Source organism: Microtus pennsylvanicus, chromosome 5 (genome assembly GCF_037038515.1).
Source record: "Microtus pennsylvanicus isolate mMicPen1 chromosome 5, mMicPen1.hap1, whole genome shotgun sequence".
In the NCBI taxonomy this organism is placed as follows: Eukaryota; Metazoa; Chordata; class Mammalia; order Rodentia; family Cricetidae; genus Microtus; species Microtus pennsylvanicus.
Genome location: NC_134583.1, coordinates 42,773,620 through 42,794,118, shown reverse-complemented (window position 1 = coordinate 42,794,118; position 20,499 = coordinate 42,773,620). Strand labels below are relative to the sequence as shown.

At 46.5% G+C, this 20,499-nt stretch overlaps 1 protein-coding gene across 2 annotated transcripts in view; it reads right to left on the bottom strand.

The window, feature by feature from the left end:
* The window catches only part of Clpb (ClpB family mitochondrial disaggregase), a 122,348-nt gene that overhangs the window by 51,099 nt on the left and 50,750 nt on the right, over positions 1-20,499 (bottom strand). The window contains exons 5-6 of one of the 2 annotated variants that reach the window (XM_075971629.1): positions 6,884-7,012; positions 3,070-3,150 (exon numbers count right to left, since the gene is read on the bottom strand). In XM_075971629.1, the coding sequence (XP_075827744.1) occupies positions 3,070-3,150; positions 6,884-7,012 (210 nt within the window). The remainder of the gene's footprint in view (positions 1-3,069; positions 3,151-6,883; positions 7,013-20,499) is intronic. The other variant, XM_075971630.1, reaches the window with a different exon arrangement.

Genomic DNA, 20,499 nt, shown 5'->3' with positions numbered 1-20,499 from the left:
TCCTGACTGCTAGGATTAAAGAAAGGCATGTGCCACCACTGTCTGGCTGGGACATGACATATTAAGGGCAATAATCCCTTTGGCTGTGACTTGGTGGAGGCTTGAGGGGACAGGAATAAACTGTGAAAATAGTCTTCTCAGGGCAGTACATGAGAAATGATGGGGCCAGGGACAGGACTTATTAAAGTACTGTCCATGGAATGGAAGAGAAAAGAGTTCAGGATGACTTAAGCTTTGGATCTGAAAAATCAAGACAATGACGGTACTACCATTTAAGTAATTTTTAACACTGACATTAACAGTTGAAGTTCAGGAAACAAGAGAAACTGAGAAAGCAGAATGATGGGGGGGCAATTATTCCTTTGAAAATTTTAGTCACTGTGGCATGCAAGAAATCGGATGAGCTCTAGAGATAGCTATGAGGCTTGTTTTTCTTTTAATGAATGAGATGAAGGCACATTTTCACACTGGTGCACATGAGCATCTAGGGAAGGAGAAAGAAGTAAGGCAGGAGAGGAAGGCATGAATTGGGGAGCAGAGTTCTTGAGAAAGAAGAACCAGAGCCCCTGAAGGGCTGGTCTCAGGAAGTGCTTCAGTACTGGAGGAGGGAAGGCATGGCTCTGCAGCCAGGCAGGTGGGAAGATGGCAGCAGTGAGGAAGTTCCCTTCTGACAACAGGACCTTCTTTGTGAAATAGGAGAAGAAAACAACTTGGGAGTTCATAAGGGAGGGCCTAGAGATCAGAGGAGAGAAAAAAAGGACTGAGGAGCTGTCTTGGTGCCCCATCTCACACCATGCGAGATTTATGGTCATATATGTGGAGTGAGTTCAGGATGTGCAGGACTCACAGAGAGAAAAGCAAAAGCATGGAAGGGTACAGTTACCCTGGAAGTCCCTGCCTGTCCTCGTCCAGTCACCCCGACGGTCTCTAGGTCACCCTCCACTACAGAGAAAGTCCAGGCTAGCCTGAACACATTAGGTTGTATCTCAAAACCATCTAAGCAACCAAACAAATACTTCCCAAAACCTCTCATGTTTCTCCTGAAAATGTCATTGTTTGCCCTAGAGGGAGCTTCCTTAGCACAACCCTTTAGCAGCCAGTTCTTGCTTTCCATTCTCGACCAGACACCAGGGCCCCCACCCTTCTGAACTACCTGCGTGCTGTGGAGAGTGGACTACGCCTCATCTTCCATGCTTTGAACACAGGCCCCCTCTAGTTACTGCCTTTGCCAGCGTGGGGACCGGGCATCTACCCTTGCAGAGTAAATACCATCTCCTAGACCAGGCTTTCCTTGCCTTATTGGAGACTCAGAAAGCTCTGTTTGTGGCAAGGTTTTGTTGTACAGCCCAGAGAATCTTTGAACTCAATACACAGCCCTGCTGCTCACACTTATGATTCTATTGCCTCAGGCCTCAGGTGTTGTGATTACAGGTGTGTCTTACTACAACCCCCTCATCTTTTTTAGGCAGGGTCTCATATATCATATAGCCCAGGCTGGCCTCAAACTCTGGATCCTCCTGTCTCTATCTCCTTAAGTGCTGGGATGACAACAGGTATTCTACAACATGCAGCTTAAGATCTCTGTGATCTCACAGCACATTCTCTAGATCTCCACTATCACATCAGAGTCATAGCTTTTATTTTTATTTATTTTTTTTATTTTCGAGACAGGGTCTCTCTATAGCTTTTGGTGCCTGTCCTAGAACTAGCTCTTGTAGACCAGGCTGGTCTCGAACTCACTGAGATCCACTTGCCTATGCCTCCCAAGTGCTGGGATTAAAGGTGTGCGCTACCATCACCAGCTCAGAGTCATTGTTAAATGTCTGGTTTTTTTTTTTTTTTGGTTTTTTCGAGACAGGGTTTCTCTGTGGTTTTGGAGCCTGTCCTGGAACTAGCTCTTGTAGACCAGGCTGGTCTCGAACTCACAGAGATCCACCTGCCTCTGCCTCCCGAGTGCTGGGATTAAAGGCGTGCGCCACCACCGCCTGGCAATGTCTGGTTTTCTTATAAACTGAGAAACTGAGTTCCTTAATGGCAATACCCAGGTCTGGATCAGAGTTATTGGCCTGATGCCTAGGTTGAGACTTGTGACAGGAGAGGTGCTCAGCAAATGTCTCCCTCCCATTCCCGTCCTTTCTACATGCTTTGTCATATCTTCCCACCACGATGGTCTAAAGCCTCGGAAACTGTGAGCAAAGTGAATTCTCTCTCTTTAATACTTATACTGGTATTTTGCCACAGCAATAAAAATTTAACTACTATAGCAAATGCTTGATAGATGTTAGAAGAGACTTAGCAGAGGCTGCACAGAACACCAGGGCTGGAGGAGGGTCCTGAGAGCAGCTGTGGTAGCTGCTCTGTTTTATGGACAGTGAGAAAGGGTTTGCACAAAGGAGAATTGTGGGTGGCAGAACCAGAACTTGTGATCCTTGTCTGCACTGCTGGGTGTGAAGTTTCAACAGAGGGAAGACAGCCCCAGGCAAAGAAAGCTGCCGGTGCAACATCTGCTGGTGTAGACAGATGGACAGTGAAGTGGAACAAGAAACAGAACGCCGAGTTTTGGTCCTGACGATGGGTTAACCACAGGCCGCTGCAGGAGGATGTCAGCACTGGAAAGGCTCTTTGCCTCAGGATGCTGGCAGGTTAACACCAACGATCCAGCCAGGCACTCAGAGAAGGGGTCAAAGAGGAACCTTGAAAGTGGGAAGGAAAGGCTGAGGGAGGCCTGGGGAGGATGGATTAGATTTCTGAAGGGCCAGGCATTCTGAGGTAAGGAGCACCGTGGTGAAACAGGGAGGAGCAGTGGGAAGAAGAGACAGAGAGGCAGCAGGACACTAAGAACGGGTGGGTCAGGAAGCCATGCAGGGCTTTCAGAGATTTGTTAGTGCATCCAAAAATATACACACGGTAGTGTGCCAGTGTGCAGGTAAAGAGGTGGAGGTGAAAAGCTAGGTAGACTCTTGGTGTGCACTCTACCTTAGTTTAGTAAGTGATGCTGTGCTCTAGTCCCAGGGGCAGGGAGGATGGAAGCAGAACTGGGGATTGGCTGGTAGAAAGAAACGCACCCACCTGAGAAGGCCCCAATGGGACACAAGGCAGAAGGAGCTGCACAAGTAGAGGGAGGCAGGAACATGGGGTGGGTGCTAGAGGCTGCAGGAAGAACAGCCAAGTGTCAGGCTGATACAAACGGTATTATCACCTCTCCCAAGAGTGTCACTGGTATACAGTGAATGCCTCAGGGCTTTAGGACTTATTTCTCTGAAGGAACTAAGTCAAAGCCCCATGATTAGAGGTGTGCTTCAGGCAGACAGGTGCCCATGGGAGCGCATTCCTGTGAGCTCACCAGCTCTGGGTGTGCTGAGATGCGTCTATGGGACTTCGCTGCTGGTCACAGTGCCCACCTGCCCTCCTCCATCTTTCCGTGTACTTGAAAGTGTGGCAGCACAACCTTCCTGTTCTAAGTAAACAACACCCCGAGGCAGCAGCACCAAGGATGAGAACATACTGTCAGTATACTTCTTGTAGGATAGAAAGACTGCCACCAGTTAATTCAAATCCTACAAGAGAACTGTCTCCCCATTGCTCTTGCTGGAAAGGGGATCACCCACTCCTCCAGGAGTCTTTCTGTAACGTGTTCCACCTCCCTGCTCGGTGACAAGAAGGCATTTCCTCTTTCACGTACACAGTGCCCCTTATTCAACATCCCACTGCTATGGCCGGTTACACATCTGTCAGCATCAGAGTCTTAGGGTCAGAGATGGTGTGCCTGACCCTTAAGATGTCCCGAGGTCCATGATCTCAGAGATAGCAAATAGTTCAACATGGGATGTAACAGAGACACGCTTTAAAGTCAAGTCTGTCTCCAAAGCATGTACCTTTTCACGGTGACAGGGTCACTGGAAAATGATCCTGAGCGTCTGTGGTGAGCTCTCGGATAACATGGCACAGTTCATAGGAGGAAGGATGTACCCAAACAGGTGGACAAGCAGAAAAGGCTTCCCAAGAGATGGGGTGAGAAGTGAGGAAAGGCAACAGCACTCTAGGCTGCGTGGATGGTGCAGGCAGAGAAGCAGGAAGAGAAATGGAGTTACAGCTGCCCACCCAGAGTGTAACTATCTCAGTTGTCACGGTAACTGCTATGGACAATAGAAACATGTCTGTCAGCTTGGATCTGAGAATTCACTCAGCTACATAAAAACACTTTCATGTAGAGGCCATGAAAGCAGAGTGAGACGGAGGGAATGAAACAACCAGTGCGACAGCAGGAGGGAGAGAAATGATCCAGGAGCACGATACACGAACCCCGTTATCACATACACTCGATACACCCCAATAAAAATGAAAAAAAGAGTAACTACTTGTCACAGAGCATCTACCATGTGTCTGCCAGGGACTTTACACTTGTTACTAATCTCCACACAGTCCTATGAAGGAGGTGTCATCTGACGAATCAACCAAGGATAACCTGTAGGTTATCGGAAGCTGGATCCCAACCCAGATTAGCTGACTCAGAAGCCCGGGCTGTGCTTTCTACTACTCCATGCTGCCTCCTACAGGCTGGAAGTGTCTACATACTCAGCTTGATGTTGTTGCTTGATCCTCTTCACAGCTCAGAGAACAAGCAGCAAGAGTGGTTACTCCCTGTAGACCTTGTGAGCAGACAGTCTTTGTGCCTAGGCCTGCCTTGGGTCTTGCAGAAAGAACCTTCCTCTTTGCTACAGCAAAGCTGGTGGCAGAGCACTCTGGTAAAGCTGATGGGCAGGAAGGCAGACCCTTCAGAAAAGGTCAGCAGAGGTCAAAGACTTTGGAAATGTTACAGACAAGAGCCCCTAGGACAAGAGAGCAGAATCCTGCCTCTTGGTTGGCTGGTCACACACACTGGTAGAGTAAGGGAGGTCAAGAAGGGGAGAGGGGTCAGAAATTGGCAGGCCTGCAGGCCCTGAGTGACAGCAACTTGTTCAGGTCTAGAAGGGAGGAACAAGCAGGCTAATGGCTTTGACCCGAGGCTGGGAAACTAGGGCAGGGTATAAATGATGACTCCTAAAGAGGCAGGTGGGAGAAATGCAGAGGTGGGGGCTCAGGGTATCCGTTCCAAGTCACCGGGCAGGAAAGCATGTCCCCGGAACAGCTCAAAGGGCTAGCCTTGGCCTGGGGGGCAGGTGGACGGAGCCTCATAAAAGGCCCTCGCTTCTTCATTTCAAAGGTGTTCGATCTGCAAGCGGGTGCGAAGGCCCCTTGTAGAATGAATGCTGTCATCTGTCTGGGGGCTGGGGGAGCAGGGACAGGAACCAGGAGACAATGACTGGGCCTACGGATTAGAAGGCATAGGAGAGAGAAGCCCCACACGCACGTTCTGATGCTTAGCTGCAATGTCTCACCAGAGAGCTTTCCAAAGGACAGAGTCACCCTACTCTACCTGGCAGAGCAGGTTTCCAGGTACACTTACAGACCAAGGCCCGCTTTAGGGCTGGCCCCTTGAAGGGTGAGGGCACGGGCAAGGCCTGGTTATGAAACCAGTGTGCCTATGGCTTGACAGGAGGTGGCAAGGCTGGGTTCCTGGGAAGTGTCCCAAATCAAGGACATGACATGGGCTGGAAGATCATTGGGCTAGGGGACAGGATGAACTTCCTGTGAAGGCTGACTGGAAAAAATGGTAGGAAATACAAAGTGACCACAGCTCACTAAAAAGGTGTTCCCATGGAGCTGACTACCTGAGGAAGGAGGGGGATCCCTCAGACTACCAATCTTGGAGAGATTTCTTCAGTGAGGGACTCAAAGGATGGTCTAGTTCTTTTGGTCCCCATGGAGAAGGAAGGAGGACCTGAGGTTCTAGCCCAAGAATGGGTCTGGCCTTCAGAAAGTAGTAGGGAGTGAATGAATAGCATTCTTATGCCGGGATCAGGGTCCTCCACACACTGGCTCTAATCTCATGCCATTACCTCACCCGGGATCCAGGTCCTCCACATGCTGGCTCTAATCTTTCAGAAGCTGGATGGGGATAAGGGGAACTAAGAAGGAAATGGCCATATGAAGGTGTCTGGCAGTGAACTCTGTACCAGATTTGGAAAGAACCAGCCCAGCCAGAGTCTGGAGCATTCTATTTCTGTAATGAAACTGATATTCTTGAAAGGGAGGCCATTCATTGTTCAGCAGATAGTTACAGAACGCTCACTACATGGCATAAACTATGCTGGTCCTAAGGATACTTAGTAAGTCAATACAGTCTGTACTCGAAGGGGCAAGTCAAATGAGAAGCCTTCTGCTTTGGTATTGTTGCTAGCTTTGGAGACAGGCTTAGTTATAGACCTCAGATTAGCCTGGAATTCACTATGAAGCCCAGGCTGCCTCAAACTTAAGATCCCTGTCCCAGCCCCTGACTACAAGTGTGAGTGTGAACAGGACACCATGGCTCAGAGTAACAGACCTACGTGAGACTGCAGTGAGGCCGAGACCACAGCGACTCTGGGACACAGGTTAGTAGGGTTTTGTTCTCCTGGTCCTGCTCTGGAAGTCACAAGAGAACGAGTTGACACTTTTGGGAAGAGCCATCAATGAAGAAAACTCTCACAGTGGGGCTGAAGAAACAGCTTAGCAATGAGGATCCAAGTTCAGTTCCTAGTGCCCATGCTGCTTTTGTAATTCCAGCTCCAGGAAGATCCAATGCCACTCAGCTCTGAGGACACCTGGACGCAGGTGCACACACCTACTCCCCCACATAATTTAAAAAAAGTCTTTAAAAAAACAGTCACAACTTATCATAGACAGGGTGGAGGACAACCCCCTCCCTGCCCCCAATACACACATGGTCACTGTTATTCTTCGGATTAGCTCAATGAGAGTAACAGGATCACTTTCCCCTGCCAGCCACAGCCACAGCTCTCACCTCCATCTAGGAGCTCCTTGACAATGTGGTAGTCGTCGGCCAGGACGGCATAGTGCAGAGCTGTGCAGCCCTTGAAGCTAGCACGGTTGTTTAGCCGGTTGTTGAAGTCGTCTTCTCGAGTGACTAGGACTGAGGGGCCAAAAACAAAACAAGATAAAACAAAAAAACCATCAAGCAATAAAACCAATCAAACAACAACAAAAAACCCCCACAAACCTCCATTAGCAACAAATTAGTCTGTACATGCTCATGATTTTTGTCTACTTTCCCTACCCACTTCTCCCTTTAGGTGGGTAGGTAGGTAGGTAGGTAGGTGTGTGTGCGCGCGTGCGCGCACACCCGCTTGCTTACAGGGTCTCACTATGAAGAGTAGACTGGCCCAGACTCTCAGTGCGGGACTAGAGTATGTACCATCCTTTGGCTCTCTGGCCATTTTGTTTTTCCCTGAGACAGGGTCTCATTATGTGTCCCAGAATGGTCCTCAACTCGCAGTGCTACTCCTGCCTCTATCTCCCACGTGCTGGGATTCCAGGTGTGAGAGTCATGTGTCCAGCTTCATTTGCTTTTTCATTTCCTCATGTTTTTGAGGTAACATTTCTTTGTGTACCTCAGGCTGGTCCTCTTGTTTCAGTTGCTTGAGTGCCTGGCTCTTCAATATTTTATCTATGAACTTCTAAACATTAAGTAGCATCTACACTGTGTGCCTGGCCATCTGGGCTGGGCAAGAGGAGGTAAAACAGCCTGGTTTGTTTCATGAATATGGTCCCTGACCTCAGCTGACTGAAGAGGCAGATGATAAACAGACTGTAGAGTGCTGCAGATAAATCCTATGCTGGGGTAAAATGGGAGGACACAGAAAGCCAGGGCAAACGGAGGGAGGGAGGGAGGGAGGGAGAGAGAGAGAGAGAGAGAGAGAGAGAGAGAGAGAGAGAGAGAGAGAGAGAGAGAGAGAATAAAGAAGGTGGAGGGTGGGATGGCGAGAACAGGGAAGGGGTGGCGGGAACAGGGAAAGGCAAGAGGATGTTTGAGGCAGAAGAGTCACACACCTCAACTGCTTACAATTCAGTAAGTAACTTAAAGCTTAAAATTTGATTTACCAAATCAAGTAAAAATTGAAACTACAGAAGGAAACAAAGAAGAAAAAGGGCCTCATATCTCAGTGACCTGAGAAGGAGCAAGCACATCTGGTCTAGCTCGTCATGGATTGCACACGGTGCCTGAGTGTGTGTTCCCTACCAAGTCGGAATTTACCGTACCTCTCATTTGCTTTTTGGTCTGTTTTGGTAGTGCTGAGTGTTGAACCTGGTGTTGACCACATCCTTGTGCACGACAGACAGAGTTCTACCAATAAGCTCCATCCTAATTCTGCAATCTGATTTCCTACCCTTCAAAACTCTCTATAAACATCCTCTGGACACTGAGGACAGACCTGTCATGGGAGCTGAGCGTGCAAACCCTCAGGCACTATTCATGTGCCCTCTTTTCTCTCTCCTGTCTTATTAAAATAAAACCTGAAACTGTTCTCACTTTCTAAGACCTCTGGGTGGGTGGATATACACATATCTACTTATGAGACTGGTTCTGGCTTACGTTGTTACCCAGACACCTTTTAGATCAGCTAATAAACTAGAAGGTTCAACCCCTGGGAAGCAAGGCCGCACAGAGCAGCTTGTTTCCCTCATCTGGAAACTACCCCAGAACCCAATTTTCCGATCCTAGCTCATTTTGTTGGGAGTAGAATCGAGGATCCAGGATCGGCCTGCCTGTGCCAGTTCTCTCCTGTCCCCTGGCACTAATCCTGTAAAGGGCAGGCTCCTGCTGCCTGGAGGGATAAAACGTCACGTACAAGGCAAAAAGTGACATTGCCTAGATAGCAGCACCAAGCAATTATTCCTACGCCACTCTTTCTGAGTGTTTTCAGAATCAACTGAAAGTGTGTTCCCTCTTGGAATACCGAAGACACTATCTAAATACAGATCTAAAAGCAAAAATGTCCAGTGTCAGTTTTTAGACAAGAACGTGGGAGCTCCCTCACTTGGCTAGTCAATGGTGTGTGAGGAGCGCAGAGGTGAGGTGGAAGGGCTGCCTGAGTCTAGCAGTCAGAATCACCAGCGGGGAGAACCAGAACCAGAACCAGGGTGAGTCGCATTCTCCCCTCACAGCGCCAATGAAAGAATCCAGCACAGAGAAAGCCGAGCCTGGAGGCTATACCAGCCTTAGACTCTTGCATTCTCTCCTTTTCTTATTCTGGCAACACAGTAAGACATTCGATGGAAGCTGGCATTACCATGAGATAGCCTGAGGTGTGTAGCCGCAGCCTAACAAGCCAGCATGAGTGGAAACACTTCAAACCTTTGGCTCAGAGCTGGAGACCAGACCACACTGCTGACCCCAGCAGTATAATGTGACTTTCTCCTGGGTGTCAGAAACAGGCAGCAAGAAAGTGTCTGAGCAGCTAGGGTTAGATCAGCCTCTGGGCACACATGAGGGGTTATCTAGATTAGCCTAGCCTCTGGGCACACCTGAGGGGTTACCTATATTAGCCTGGTCTCTGGGCACACCTGAGGGGTTACCTATATTAGCAAGGCCTCTGTGTGTGTGTGTGTGATGTATCTATGCTTTTCCTGTGTGAGCCCTTTAGGAGATCAATGAGAGGAACCAGCCCTTAGTCAAAAATCCCACTAGTTACTTTTAGTTACCCCATCATACTGGGGATCTTGTTTCTAGCCCACTGCAGGTTAGGAGAAGGAAATAAGGCTGGGTGGACACTTCCGAGGCAAGCAGATTGATCACAATCAAACGCTGGCCAGGCAGGGAGGGAAAAGAACAGGACAATGAAAAGCTGAAAAAGGATTCCAAGCCCAGCACCTCAAAAGGCCCTAAGGGCATCTCTGAACTGCCACACAGGACATTAACTGCTGGATATAATGATAAACCTGAAGAAAAGTGATAGTTGGCTCAAGAAAGCAAGAAGGGTATAATCCATTTTACAAAGAAACCCCATCACTCATTGGGCAAACAAGTGTAATGAGTGCCCGTGCACGGTGGTAGCTTCTGCAGACGTAATCACGAATGAATAGGGCGATTTCTGACTTTACGAATTAACTGTCTGATTCGAGAATCAAATCAATAATGTGTCTTCACAAGTATGACAAGGCTATGCACGCAGGGTGCTCATCACAAAGGGCAGGTGACTTCAGCAGAGATCCAGCGTCACAGCCCGAGAGAGCCCTGTTCCTCAAGCGTCCTGCTCCTCTGTGGTCTCCCTCTCACCCCTGCCTTCCTAATGCTCCTTCTTCTCCTGGAACTTCTGACCCAGCTGGGATCCGACCCTTCCGGAACTGTCAGTTGGCCAGGTGATCCTGCCTGAGTTGAGGCAGGTATTGTCCCAGAGACATTCCACAGTAACCACCTGCTGTGTGGCTGGGCTTGCCTACCAGCTGGAGATGAGAGTAACTACTTTCTTCACCAGTACACTCTGGGCTAAAGACAGCACAGCAGAGCTGAGCTGTAAACGCCTGACAAATGCTTGCTGAAGCAGCAAGTAGAAATAAACTGAGTGCTTCTTTTATGAAAATCAAAGATGTAAAATACCCCAAAATCCAAAAAAATTTTTTTTTATTCCAAATCCTTTTTCAGTGCTGACAACTTTCTGGGAAACAGAGGCAGAGGGTTACAAACTTGAAGCTATCCTAAACTACATACGACGACCTTGTATCAAAAAAGTTCCTGATTTTAGGGCATGGAGTTTGTATTTTTGGATCAGGGGTGTTCAACTAATAAACTTTATACACAAACATTCCAAGTTTCAAACAAACTCCTAAATCTGATTTTCTTCTGGTGTCAAGCATTTTGGATTAAATATATTCAACATCTCACACAAATAAAGTCCAGATATTTCTGTTTGTGGAAAACAATAACAGTATCTATAAACAAATGTCTAGTGACCGCAGCACAGAATGGCTGGTAACTGAGCAGGCTCTGGAGCCAGACCACTTGTGTTTGAATCCTGAATTTGCTGTGCACGTTCACATGCTTTGCTTGACCTCTCTGTGCCAAACTCCTGTCTGTAAATGGAAAGAAAGAACAGGAGGCTCTTGCTGGGCTGCTCTAGGTGTGGTAACACAGCATCTGGTCTCAGTGCCAGCCGTGACCCTTTTTATCTAGTCTCCCAGTAAGGCACAGGCGCAGGACACTGCAGGTGGGAGAACCACCGCCTGTTCTGCATAGTGTCACCTGGCAATGTCTACTTAGTGTTGCCTCATGCTGGTGTTCTCCAGAAAGATCACTCCAGAGCCGGGCGCTGGTGGCGCACACCTTTAATCCCAGCACTCGGGAGGGAGGCAGAAGGAGGATCTCTGTGAGTTCAAGGCCAGCCTGGTCTACAAGAGCTAGTTCCAGAACAGGCTCCAAAGCTACAGAGAAACCCTGTCTCGAAAAACCAAAAAAAAAAAAAAAAAAAAAAAAAAACCAAAAAAAAACCCAAAAAAAAACAACAACAACAACAAAAAAACCCCAACAAAACCCAAAAAAACAAATAAAATCCAAAATAACAAAAACAACACACACACACCCAAAGATCATTTCAGAACTGCTGCCCCAGGAGCTGTAAGTTTATGCTCCCATTTTGTACGAAAGCCCTGGTGTTGAGAAGAATGACATTTGGTGGCAAGCAGGAATTTCCCATGCCAATTCTGCGTTTGGCATGAAGCTTTTTCTGCACTGTCCAGTGTTGGCAGCCTGAGGTCCTTAGCCCATGCCTGGCCAGGTCTTTTTATCTCTGCTTCCAACTTGTAGGTACAATGTAAGCTCTCAGCTACTGCTCTGGTGCCATGCCTACTGGTCTGCTGCACGCTTCTTACCAAAGAATCGCCCTCCCCTCAACCCCCCCCCCCACACTGAAACTGTAAGCAAGTCCCCAATTAAATGGTGCTTCGTTGTTTTTGCCTTGGTCATGGTGTTTCTTCACAGTAATAGAAAAGTAACTAAGACACAGCCCCACTGCTAACTGCTAATAAGGCCCAATCCTGAGATCTCATTCTTCTTAAGCCACAAAAGATGATGAAGGTAGAAAGGGGGTGGAGAGAAGGAACAACACCCCACCCCCATCCCGTTGGCCTGAGAGTAAGCAAAGTCATCCAAAGGAGCATCCAAGTCTGTCTTACCAGCTGGCCACCAAGGTGGTCTTCTCAACAAAGATATCTTCCCACCTGCAGGGGGTGGTAGGCTCCTCTCCCAGATGCCTCCCAGTCTCTGTGGGAGGTTCCACACCCCCTCTGGCCACAGGAAAAGTGACAGCCACTACTCTGCTCACTTCTGCCCCTACCCCTGCCGGTGAATGTTACAAAGTCTATGCCTCAGGGGTCCACAGCCAGAGTCCCCATGCCCTCCAAGTAGCTCTGGCTGCTTCTCAGGACCACTCAAACACACACACACACAGCCCTGCTTATCTTAGCTCTGTCATGTGCTAAGTACTATGTAAATGGTATGGCAAACAATAATTTGAGGGGTACTGAATAAATAGTTAGTGCTCATGGTACTAAAATACCAATACTTACAATTAATTATAAGTCTAAAATTTTCTTATAATACAAAATAATTATATCCTTTTAAAGATATAATTCTTTAAATAAAATCTGACATAGATTGGAGGGGTGTCAATATGTGCCCCAGGTGGTACAAAGTACTCAGGAGCAGAGCCAGGTCCATGTCTGAGGTCAAGGCCAGTCTAGTCTGCATAGTGAGTTCCAGGTCAGCCAGAGCTCAAACAGGAGAACCTATCTCAAATAAATAAATAAATAAATTTAAAATTACATAAATATTTATGGCCATGTATTTATAAAAGCCCAAAGGTAAACAATATAATATCTATCATATGGTGAAGAGATAAATGATATATAGTAGAATACTATTCAACCATAAAAAGGAATGAAGTAATGACAGTTGCCACACTATGTATGAAACAATGCTAGGGAAAAGAAGTCAGTCACAAATGTCAATTCAATTCAATAAAGGTGCTATATTTAAAAGTATAAACCAAAGCAAACAAACAAACAGTGACTGCCAGGTGTAGTGGCACATGCCAGCAGTCTCAGCACTTTGAAGGGGCAAGAGGCTTGGGAGCTCAAGGCTAGCCTAGGCTACATAATGCATTCAAGGTCAGTCTGAGTTCCTATCTCAAAGATAAAATGTCTGTAGGAAGCTGGGCATATTACCTGGCATTCAGGCAAGAGTCAACAAGTGCTCTTTCTCCTTCTGACGCCATCCTGCCGTGCTGGAACCCTCCCCAACACTAACAATGGAGAACGGGCACAGGGACGTCACCCCAGTACTGTGCTAAGAAAAGAATGGCTTCTATTTATTAAATTCTATGTGTGAGAGATCAGGCCAGGGACTTGATCAACTATTTTCCTCACAAAAATGCAATAGGCTGCCATTTAATAAGCAAAGAAATTAGTCTCGGCTCATGCAGGTGGTTAAAGTGGCACCGTCAGGCAATGACTGTCCAGCTCAGATGCCTGTCTCTTCTATGGGACTATGCCTCACTTCTGGCCTCGTATTTCCTGACAGCAGCCTGAGGTCATGATCCCCTTCCTCTATGCACTGTAGTAATATCTAGTTCACACTGAATTAGGTGCCATCTTCTCCTACACGGGCCTGTGTATTCTTACATAGTTTCATGCATTACATTCCTGTATTTAATAAATACTTCCTCGGTGAGATGTTAAGCTTGTCTTCTTAAGCAGAAACTAGGTTCTTAAAGTATGGATATTGTTATCAGCTTTATCCTTTGTGGAATGTATGAGCCCACGGTGACCAAGGCTGGTTTCAGGTCCAGCCTCCACTTAAAAATGGTTTTCACAGGTACCATGCTCTCTGTTCATGGACTCCTGAGGAACAGGGTCCTTCCTGTCCCCACCACCACTCCTCCCAAGTGTAATGACTGGCTCAGAAAAGGTGTGATGGGTTAAAGGGAAGACTGGCCAGCAGCCTTCTGACAGGAAGCACAGCTCATCTCTTCTAATCCCATGGAAAGGAAGACAGAACAGAAAGGCTGGCAAGGAACTAAAGATGGCTTACAGACTGCATGGCATACTGTTTGGCCCAGGACTCCTTTACCAGAGAACCTGGTGAGGCTTTCCACGTCACACCTTTCCATCCTCAAATGTACAAAGGGGGCCAACTCCTGAGTCTGCTGAGGATATGTATCAGGACTCAAACATTGCTTCAATTTCTTTCACTTCTCACCTTTCCTGACTCTTAGAGAGCATGGTGCTCAATGGTTTCTGGCTCCAAGGATCCTGAGGGACAAGCTGGCAGCAAGCACAAGAAGCCTGCTTCTGAGCAGCTATGCAACCTGGCTGGTCCAACTTGGTCCCTCAGTGATCTCCGTCTCTGCACCTGCTTGCCTCTCCTCTGCCTTTTCTTCAAGATGTTAAAAACTTGCAATAAAAAACAAATACAAAACGCTGTAATTAATAGCCAATTCCAAGCCAACCAAGCATCTCTACTAATAAACCTCAACACTTGCAAAAAGAACAATAAATTCTGCCCCTCTCTGGTTCTGAGGTGGTCTCTTTATATACTCTGTGTTGTGTGTATGCATGTGGGTAAGTGTGTCTACATATATATTTATTTTCTTTTATTTCCCATCCAGGGAGGGGCAGAATAATGAACTGCGTGCGTCAGAGAAGATGAATCTGAGATACTAGGGAGCAGTGCAGTAAAAAGATTAAAGTGTTATTATTGTTGGTTTTTTTTCCCCCATGGTCCGTTGTGACAGCTCGACCGTCATCTGTAAAAAATGTCTCAGCGAGAGATAATCATCGGAAACTCAATAAAGCGTCAGGGGGAGCCTCAGCCCCCATCAATCACTAGGTGCCTGGAAAATTTCAGCCCTCTGTCTCCCTTCCTGCTATCCATATAAATGTCTCTAATATATTTTGTGTGGTGTGTGGGACCCAACCCTGATTTGGAACTTTTGATGAAAAAATATTTATACACAAAATATGTAAATCAGCTAAAAATCACAAGACTAGCTCTTTGCTACCCCATCATACTTTTCTTATTTTTATAAATGCATCAAATTTATTCTTTTTAATAAAACATGTCAACTACTCTCTCTCCCTCTCCTAAGAGAGAAAGACATATATATCTATGTAAGCTTGGAGAGCTAAAAGAATAGAAACAATTAACCTAACTGGGTAATACATTTCATCTTGAAGTTGGCCAAAATGCCTGACGGAGTGACAGCCCTCTGTCCACCCTGCTGGTTCTGTGGCAGAGCTGAGAGATGGCATATAGAACTACTGGCCCTGGAGGGGTAATGAGACTCTTGAGTGGACCTGGACAAGGATGAAGAAGAGTCAGGGCATTAATAAAAACAACTTGCCTAAGAGCTTTTAGCCTGCTGGTTTTCTAAGCCTCTGGAGAAGCCAGAGGTCTGGGCATACTCAGAGGCACATGCAACCTGGTATGGTCTCTGAGCTCTACACAAGGGAAGGAAACAGTTTCATTGGTAACGGACATCACTGCCTCAAAAAAAAAAAGATTTATTCTTATTCTTTGTGCGTGAATGTGCGTATGCTGGCACACATACTTAGCCTCAGAGGCCAGAAGAGGGTGTCAAGTCCCCTAGAGCTAGAGTTACAGACAGTTATCATCCACTTGATGTGAGCGCTAGGGAACCAATTCCAGTTCTCTGAAGGACAGCACGTGATTCTAAGTGCTGGGCATCTCTCCAGCCCTCGGACATCACTGTTTTTGCCTTAGTTTTCTTTACTGAGCACATAATGTTGAACACAAGATCAATATATATAAATGTGACCTGCTGCTGCCTTAGCTACTGACATGGTACAGCTTCATTATCATACTCTCCTTTGCTACCCTTTGAAGCAGTCAATCCTGCAGCCCCTCACCTCTAGGACTTTGGAGCCTCTGCATTTGATGATAAAACCCCGGTGTCTTGATCTCTCCGTGTCTACCAATGCTATGTGTTGCTATGTGGTTTACTGCTCACTGAAAGGAGACCTTCTGCTCCATGAATGGTGTGTCCTAACACGTTCATTCTTCAGTCTGAAGCAGAGCTTCTCTATTTCACACCCCTGAGAGTTCTGGACACAGCGCATCCCTGCTCCCCTCATACCTACCCAGACCCACCTTTCTGTCCTCTGGCGGCTGCCTCAAATCTTCCTAGACTTTGAGAATCAAGGTTAATTTTATTTCCTTGATTACTTCAGCCCAACATTCTTCGTTCTGAGCTCCGCTGTGATCTGTACCGTGACTGGACCCTGGTCTAATGTGGTCTCGACTGTATCCAAACTTTATTATCATTAGCTGCCATTCTTAGTATATCATATTTGCTTTCATATCATACAAACACTTTCATAAGTACATCAACTAATGTTTTTTCCCCTGGTGTTGGGAGAATGGGTCTTTTCACAGGGCCTCACAATGTATCTCAGGCTGGCCTTAAACTTTCATTCTTTCTGCCTCAGCCTCCTGAGTGCTGGGATTATAGACATGCAACACCATACCAGCTATCAAATGATCGTTATAACAAATATGTGGTGTGAGAAATATTCTCTATAGATGAGAAAACTAGCACAGAAACAGGATAAACTGCCCAAGGTCATATCATTAAGTAGCACACATTTCTTAGACTCAAATTAATATTTGGCTCTTTAAGGATAAAGGGTCAAAGACCCTGTAGTTTCCTATGGACATAATTAGACTAACGAAACAGAGGTTTCCATTCATAGGATTCCTCCTATGTTCCAGGCTTTACATTACTTTACATTACTCCCAGCTCTCTTAATAACTTTTTTTTTAATAACTTTTATTTTACAAATTGGGAAGGAGAGCTTCTGAGAAGTCTAGGGAACTGCTCCAGGCATCACAGATACTAAGTGGTCTACAAACCCACTTGGCTTAAGGACATCTATGAATGAAGCCAAGAGTGGCAATCTAAGGTCTCTTCTCTAGGACACCAAGGCCAAGATGTGTTAAGGCATCTGGGCATTAGACTACAAGTAACACCCGCAGTCTGGATTGTGCTATTCATGGGCGGGGGAAGTGGGGCTGACATGCATGTAGGTCTCTGGGGATAAGACCCAAGCTCTCCCCTGGGAGTCTCTGGATTCCTATTAGTCTGGATTTTCTGGGGTCATTCATTTTCTACTGTGCCAGGGAAGGTTTGGGTACATGGTACTTAACTTCTACACTGGTGGTTAGCTTATATAAAGATGAATGTTGGAGAGTCCACCTAGCATGGCCTGGGGATGAGAAGAACTATTATAGTATAGAGAGCAGTTCCATTACCGCCAACGGGGACTCCTAGCCACCTCCTGAACTCCAGGGCACTTGTCCACTGGTTTGTGATGCGCCAGCTTGCACAGTCTTGTCCCCCATCTGAAGGCAAGAGATGGGGAGGTCAGCTGGAGCAGGCCAGGACCTGTTGCCCCTGTGGGAAGGGGTTCTTGGCTCTGGGAGGTCCAATCTGAGAAGCTTTCACCCTGAAAGAGCCCTGTGCCAACCCAGTTCTTCAGGACTCATCTTTATTCAGTTGCCACTCGAAGCTGAGAAGAGAACCTGACTTATAGCCTGTTCTGGCCACGTTTCTACCATGTTTTATTGTTTTAATTGTATATATGAGAGGCACTCGGAGTACGTGCTTGCATTTCTGACAGCACCAGACACTGGATGTTTATAACCATTACTTATAAGCAGCCCGCGGCATCCACGGCTGGGCGACTTGTTTACTGTTACCACTAATTTAATGTTTCCTCCACCTGAGGATAGGAGCCCACTGCCCAGCCACAAGGAGAAGTCTCCTGGAGTGAGCAGATAGGCTGAGGCTCTGAAGGGACTGTGATCGAGACAGGAATGAGCTGGCAGAGGAACAGCTATAATCCCACCTGTCTGTCATATCTGTCCCATCTGTGTCCCTGTCTTAGATGTATTTCCTTCTCTCTTCCTCTTAACTCTGAAGCAGCTCAAATCCTCTTTCCTCTGAGCTTATCACCTGCTCTACATGTAGCTGAGCATTCAGAACCAAAGAAATCATAGTTACCAAGACCTTTGGCCCATGTAACCCAGGGAGCCATGGCAAGAATCTCCTAAGAAAGTCTTGATGGGCAGACTCCAGCCTGTTTGTGCTCCTTGGTACATTGCTCACTACTTCCTAATCAGGTGTCCTGACTTACACTGAGCTCAAACTTACCTTCATAGAGGAACTCCATTGCCAATGGCTTTTACATACATATAGTTATTGTCAATCATCCTAACAGTCCAATAACATGGGTACTGTTATCTCTGTATTACAGAGAAGTCTGAAAGTCAAGGACTTTATGTCACTTGCCAAGATTATATAATTAGTCAGCAACAGGGCTTAGATAAACTATGGTTGCCTGGCAGTATTTTCTAAGCTTTTTTTAAAAATTATTATTTTTTATTTTTTTTTTAAGTCCACCATTATGACTCTGAAGACACCACTCTGAGGGCTGCAGAGAACAGCAACAACAGCCAGGCCAAGAAGATTTCCATGCCAGGCACTCCTGGGTCAGCTGTGCTAGCAAGCCCACCATCACCTGAAAACACCAACCTTGATAAGAGAGCATGAGTCTGCAATGTACTTAGCTAAGCAGGCTTCCTCAAGAAGCTGTGCTGGCATGTAAGGCAGGGGAAAGGCTTTCCTAGGGCCTCAGTGAGGACAGGGAAGACCATCCTGTCCTCCTCAGGCTATGTGTGTTCTAGGCAAGCAATCTCCAACTCATCCTTAAGAACCAATCCAAAGTCACTCATCCAATGACATGTCCAAGACATAGCCTGATCTTAGAAAAAAGACCATCAGTACCTCACTCTGGGCTGCTTACATTCTTCATACAGCTAGCTACCTTTGCCTTTACCACTCGGCAGTGTAACTCCTTGCAGAGGTCCATCTTACTTGGCTAGCAGCACTGCTGAGGGGCCAGACCATATATATTAATTTAGATATTCCCAGCATCTGGCAGAGTGCCCAACATGCAGTAAAAGCAAGCTGAATTATAAATAAATGGAACTAATAAGCAATTATAACTGTAGAGAAGTTTGCAATTCACGCGTCACATTATTTTATATCTTGATCAACAGCAATACTGACAGGCAGGCAAAGGCTATATATACTATTGGGGTTAAGGAAATTGGGCCAGAGTCACAAACTACAATCCACCATCTTCCCTCAGTACCAAGGATAGGCTAATATCCACAGAAATAATTATAAAATACAGTGAACTTTGGTACTGATTCTGACAGCAAGGACTGTCTAGCTGCCCTAAGCCTGTGACAATACTGGCTCTTCTAAATTCTTCCTCACACATCTCCCAGTCCCTCCACCCCCAGTCACGTCAGTCAAACGAGAAATGAAGCTCAGGGATGGATCTTACACTCGTATGTCAGCACTGAGATGGCGCAGAGCTGGCAGTGCCTGGCTCACGGCAGGCAATGACAGCTAACGGAGGATGAAAAGACAAGACGTCTTCAAATGGAGAAAGGTCTGAAAACCATGGTGAAGAAGATGATAAAGGATGCTGGGGCTTCTAACCTTTTGATACTGGAACCTGACATGTGCCCTAAAATACACTGGCCATCCCCGTAATTAACCTGGCGCCTAGAGAAGAGCCCTGAGATGAAATATGTCAAGTGTCATCATCCTAGTCCCATCCAGAAAGCAGAGAACAAAGTCCATCCAAACAGATATACCTTGGAAAATAATCTGTGGCAGACAAAGGTAGTCAGTGAAGGGGAGGAGATCTTATAAGCTACCAGTATACTGAGTTTATTAATGATTCCTGACAAGATACTAGAATTCAAAACAAAACAACAAAACAGCGCTGGGGGTGGAGCTCAAGGCCTCGTGCAAGTGCCCCACCACTGAGCAGCATCTCCAGCCCTCTGAGGCAGTGTGTGTTTGTTTTGAGACAGAGTTTCTCTGTATAGCTCTGGGCTGTCCTGGAACTCACTCAGAAATCAAAGCTCTTCTGCCTCCCATGTGCTGGGACTAAAGGTGTGTGCCCTCATGCCCGGCCCTACGATGCATTTTTAAAAAGCTTCTTTCTTTTTTTTTAATTAATTAATTTATTTATTATGTATACAATATTCTGTCTGTGTGTATGCCTGCAGGCCAGAAGAAGCACCAGACCTCATTACAGATGGTTGTGAGCCACCATGTGGTTTCTGGGAATTGAACTCAGAACCTTTGGAAGAGCAGGTAAGCACTCTAATGATTACTGAGCGCCTGTAGGTTCCCTGAAAACAAGTTATTAATGTGCAGGAGTAAGCAAGGGTCATCAGAATAAGGAAGGAAAATAAGTGCAGATAAGTGCAGGACACATTTTTTTATTTTAACAACAAATGGTAAAAAAAAAAAACTTCAGCCGGGCGGTGGTGGCGCACGCCTTTAATCCCAGCACTCGGGAGGCAGAGGCAGGCGGATCTCTGTGAGTTCGAGACCAGCCTGGTCTACAGAGCTAGTTCCAGGACAGGCTCCAAAGCCACAGAGAAACCCTGTCTCGAAAAACCAAAAAAAAAAAAAAAAAAAACTTCTCAATTTGTAGACAAAGAAATAGAGGAAGGGACTT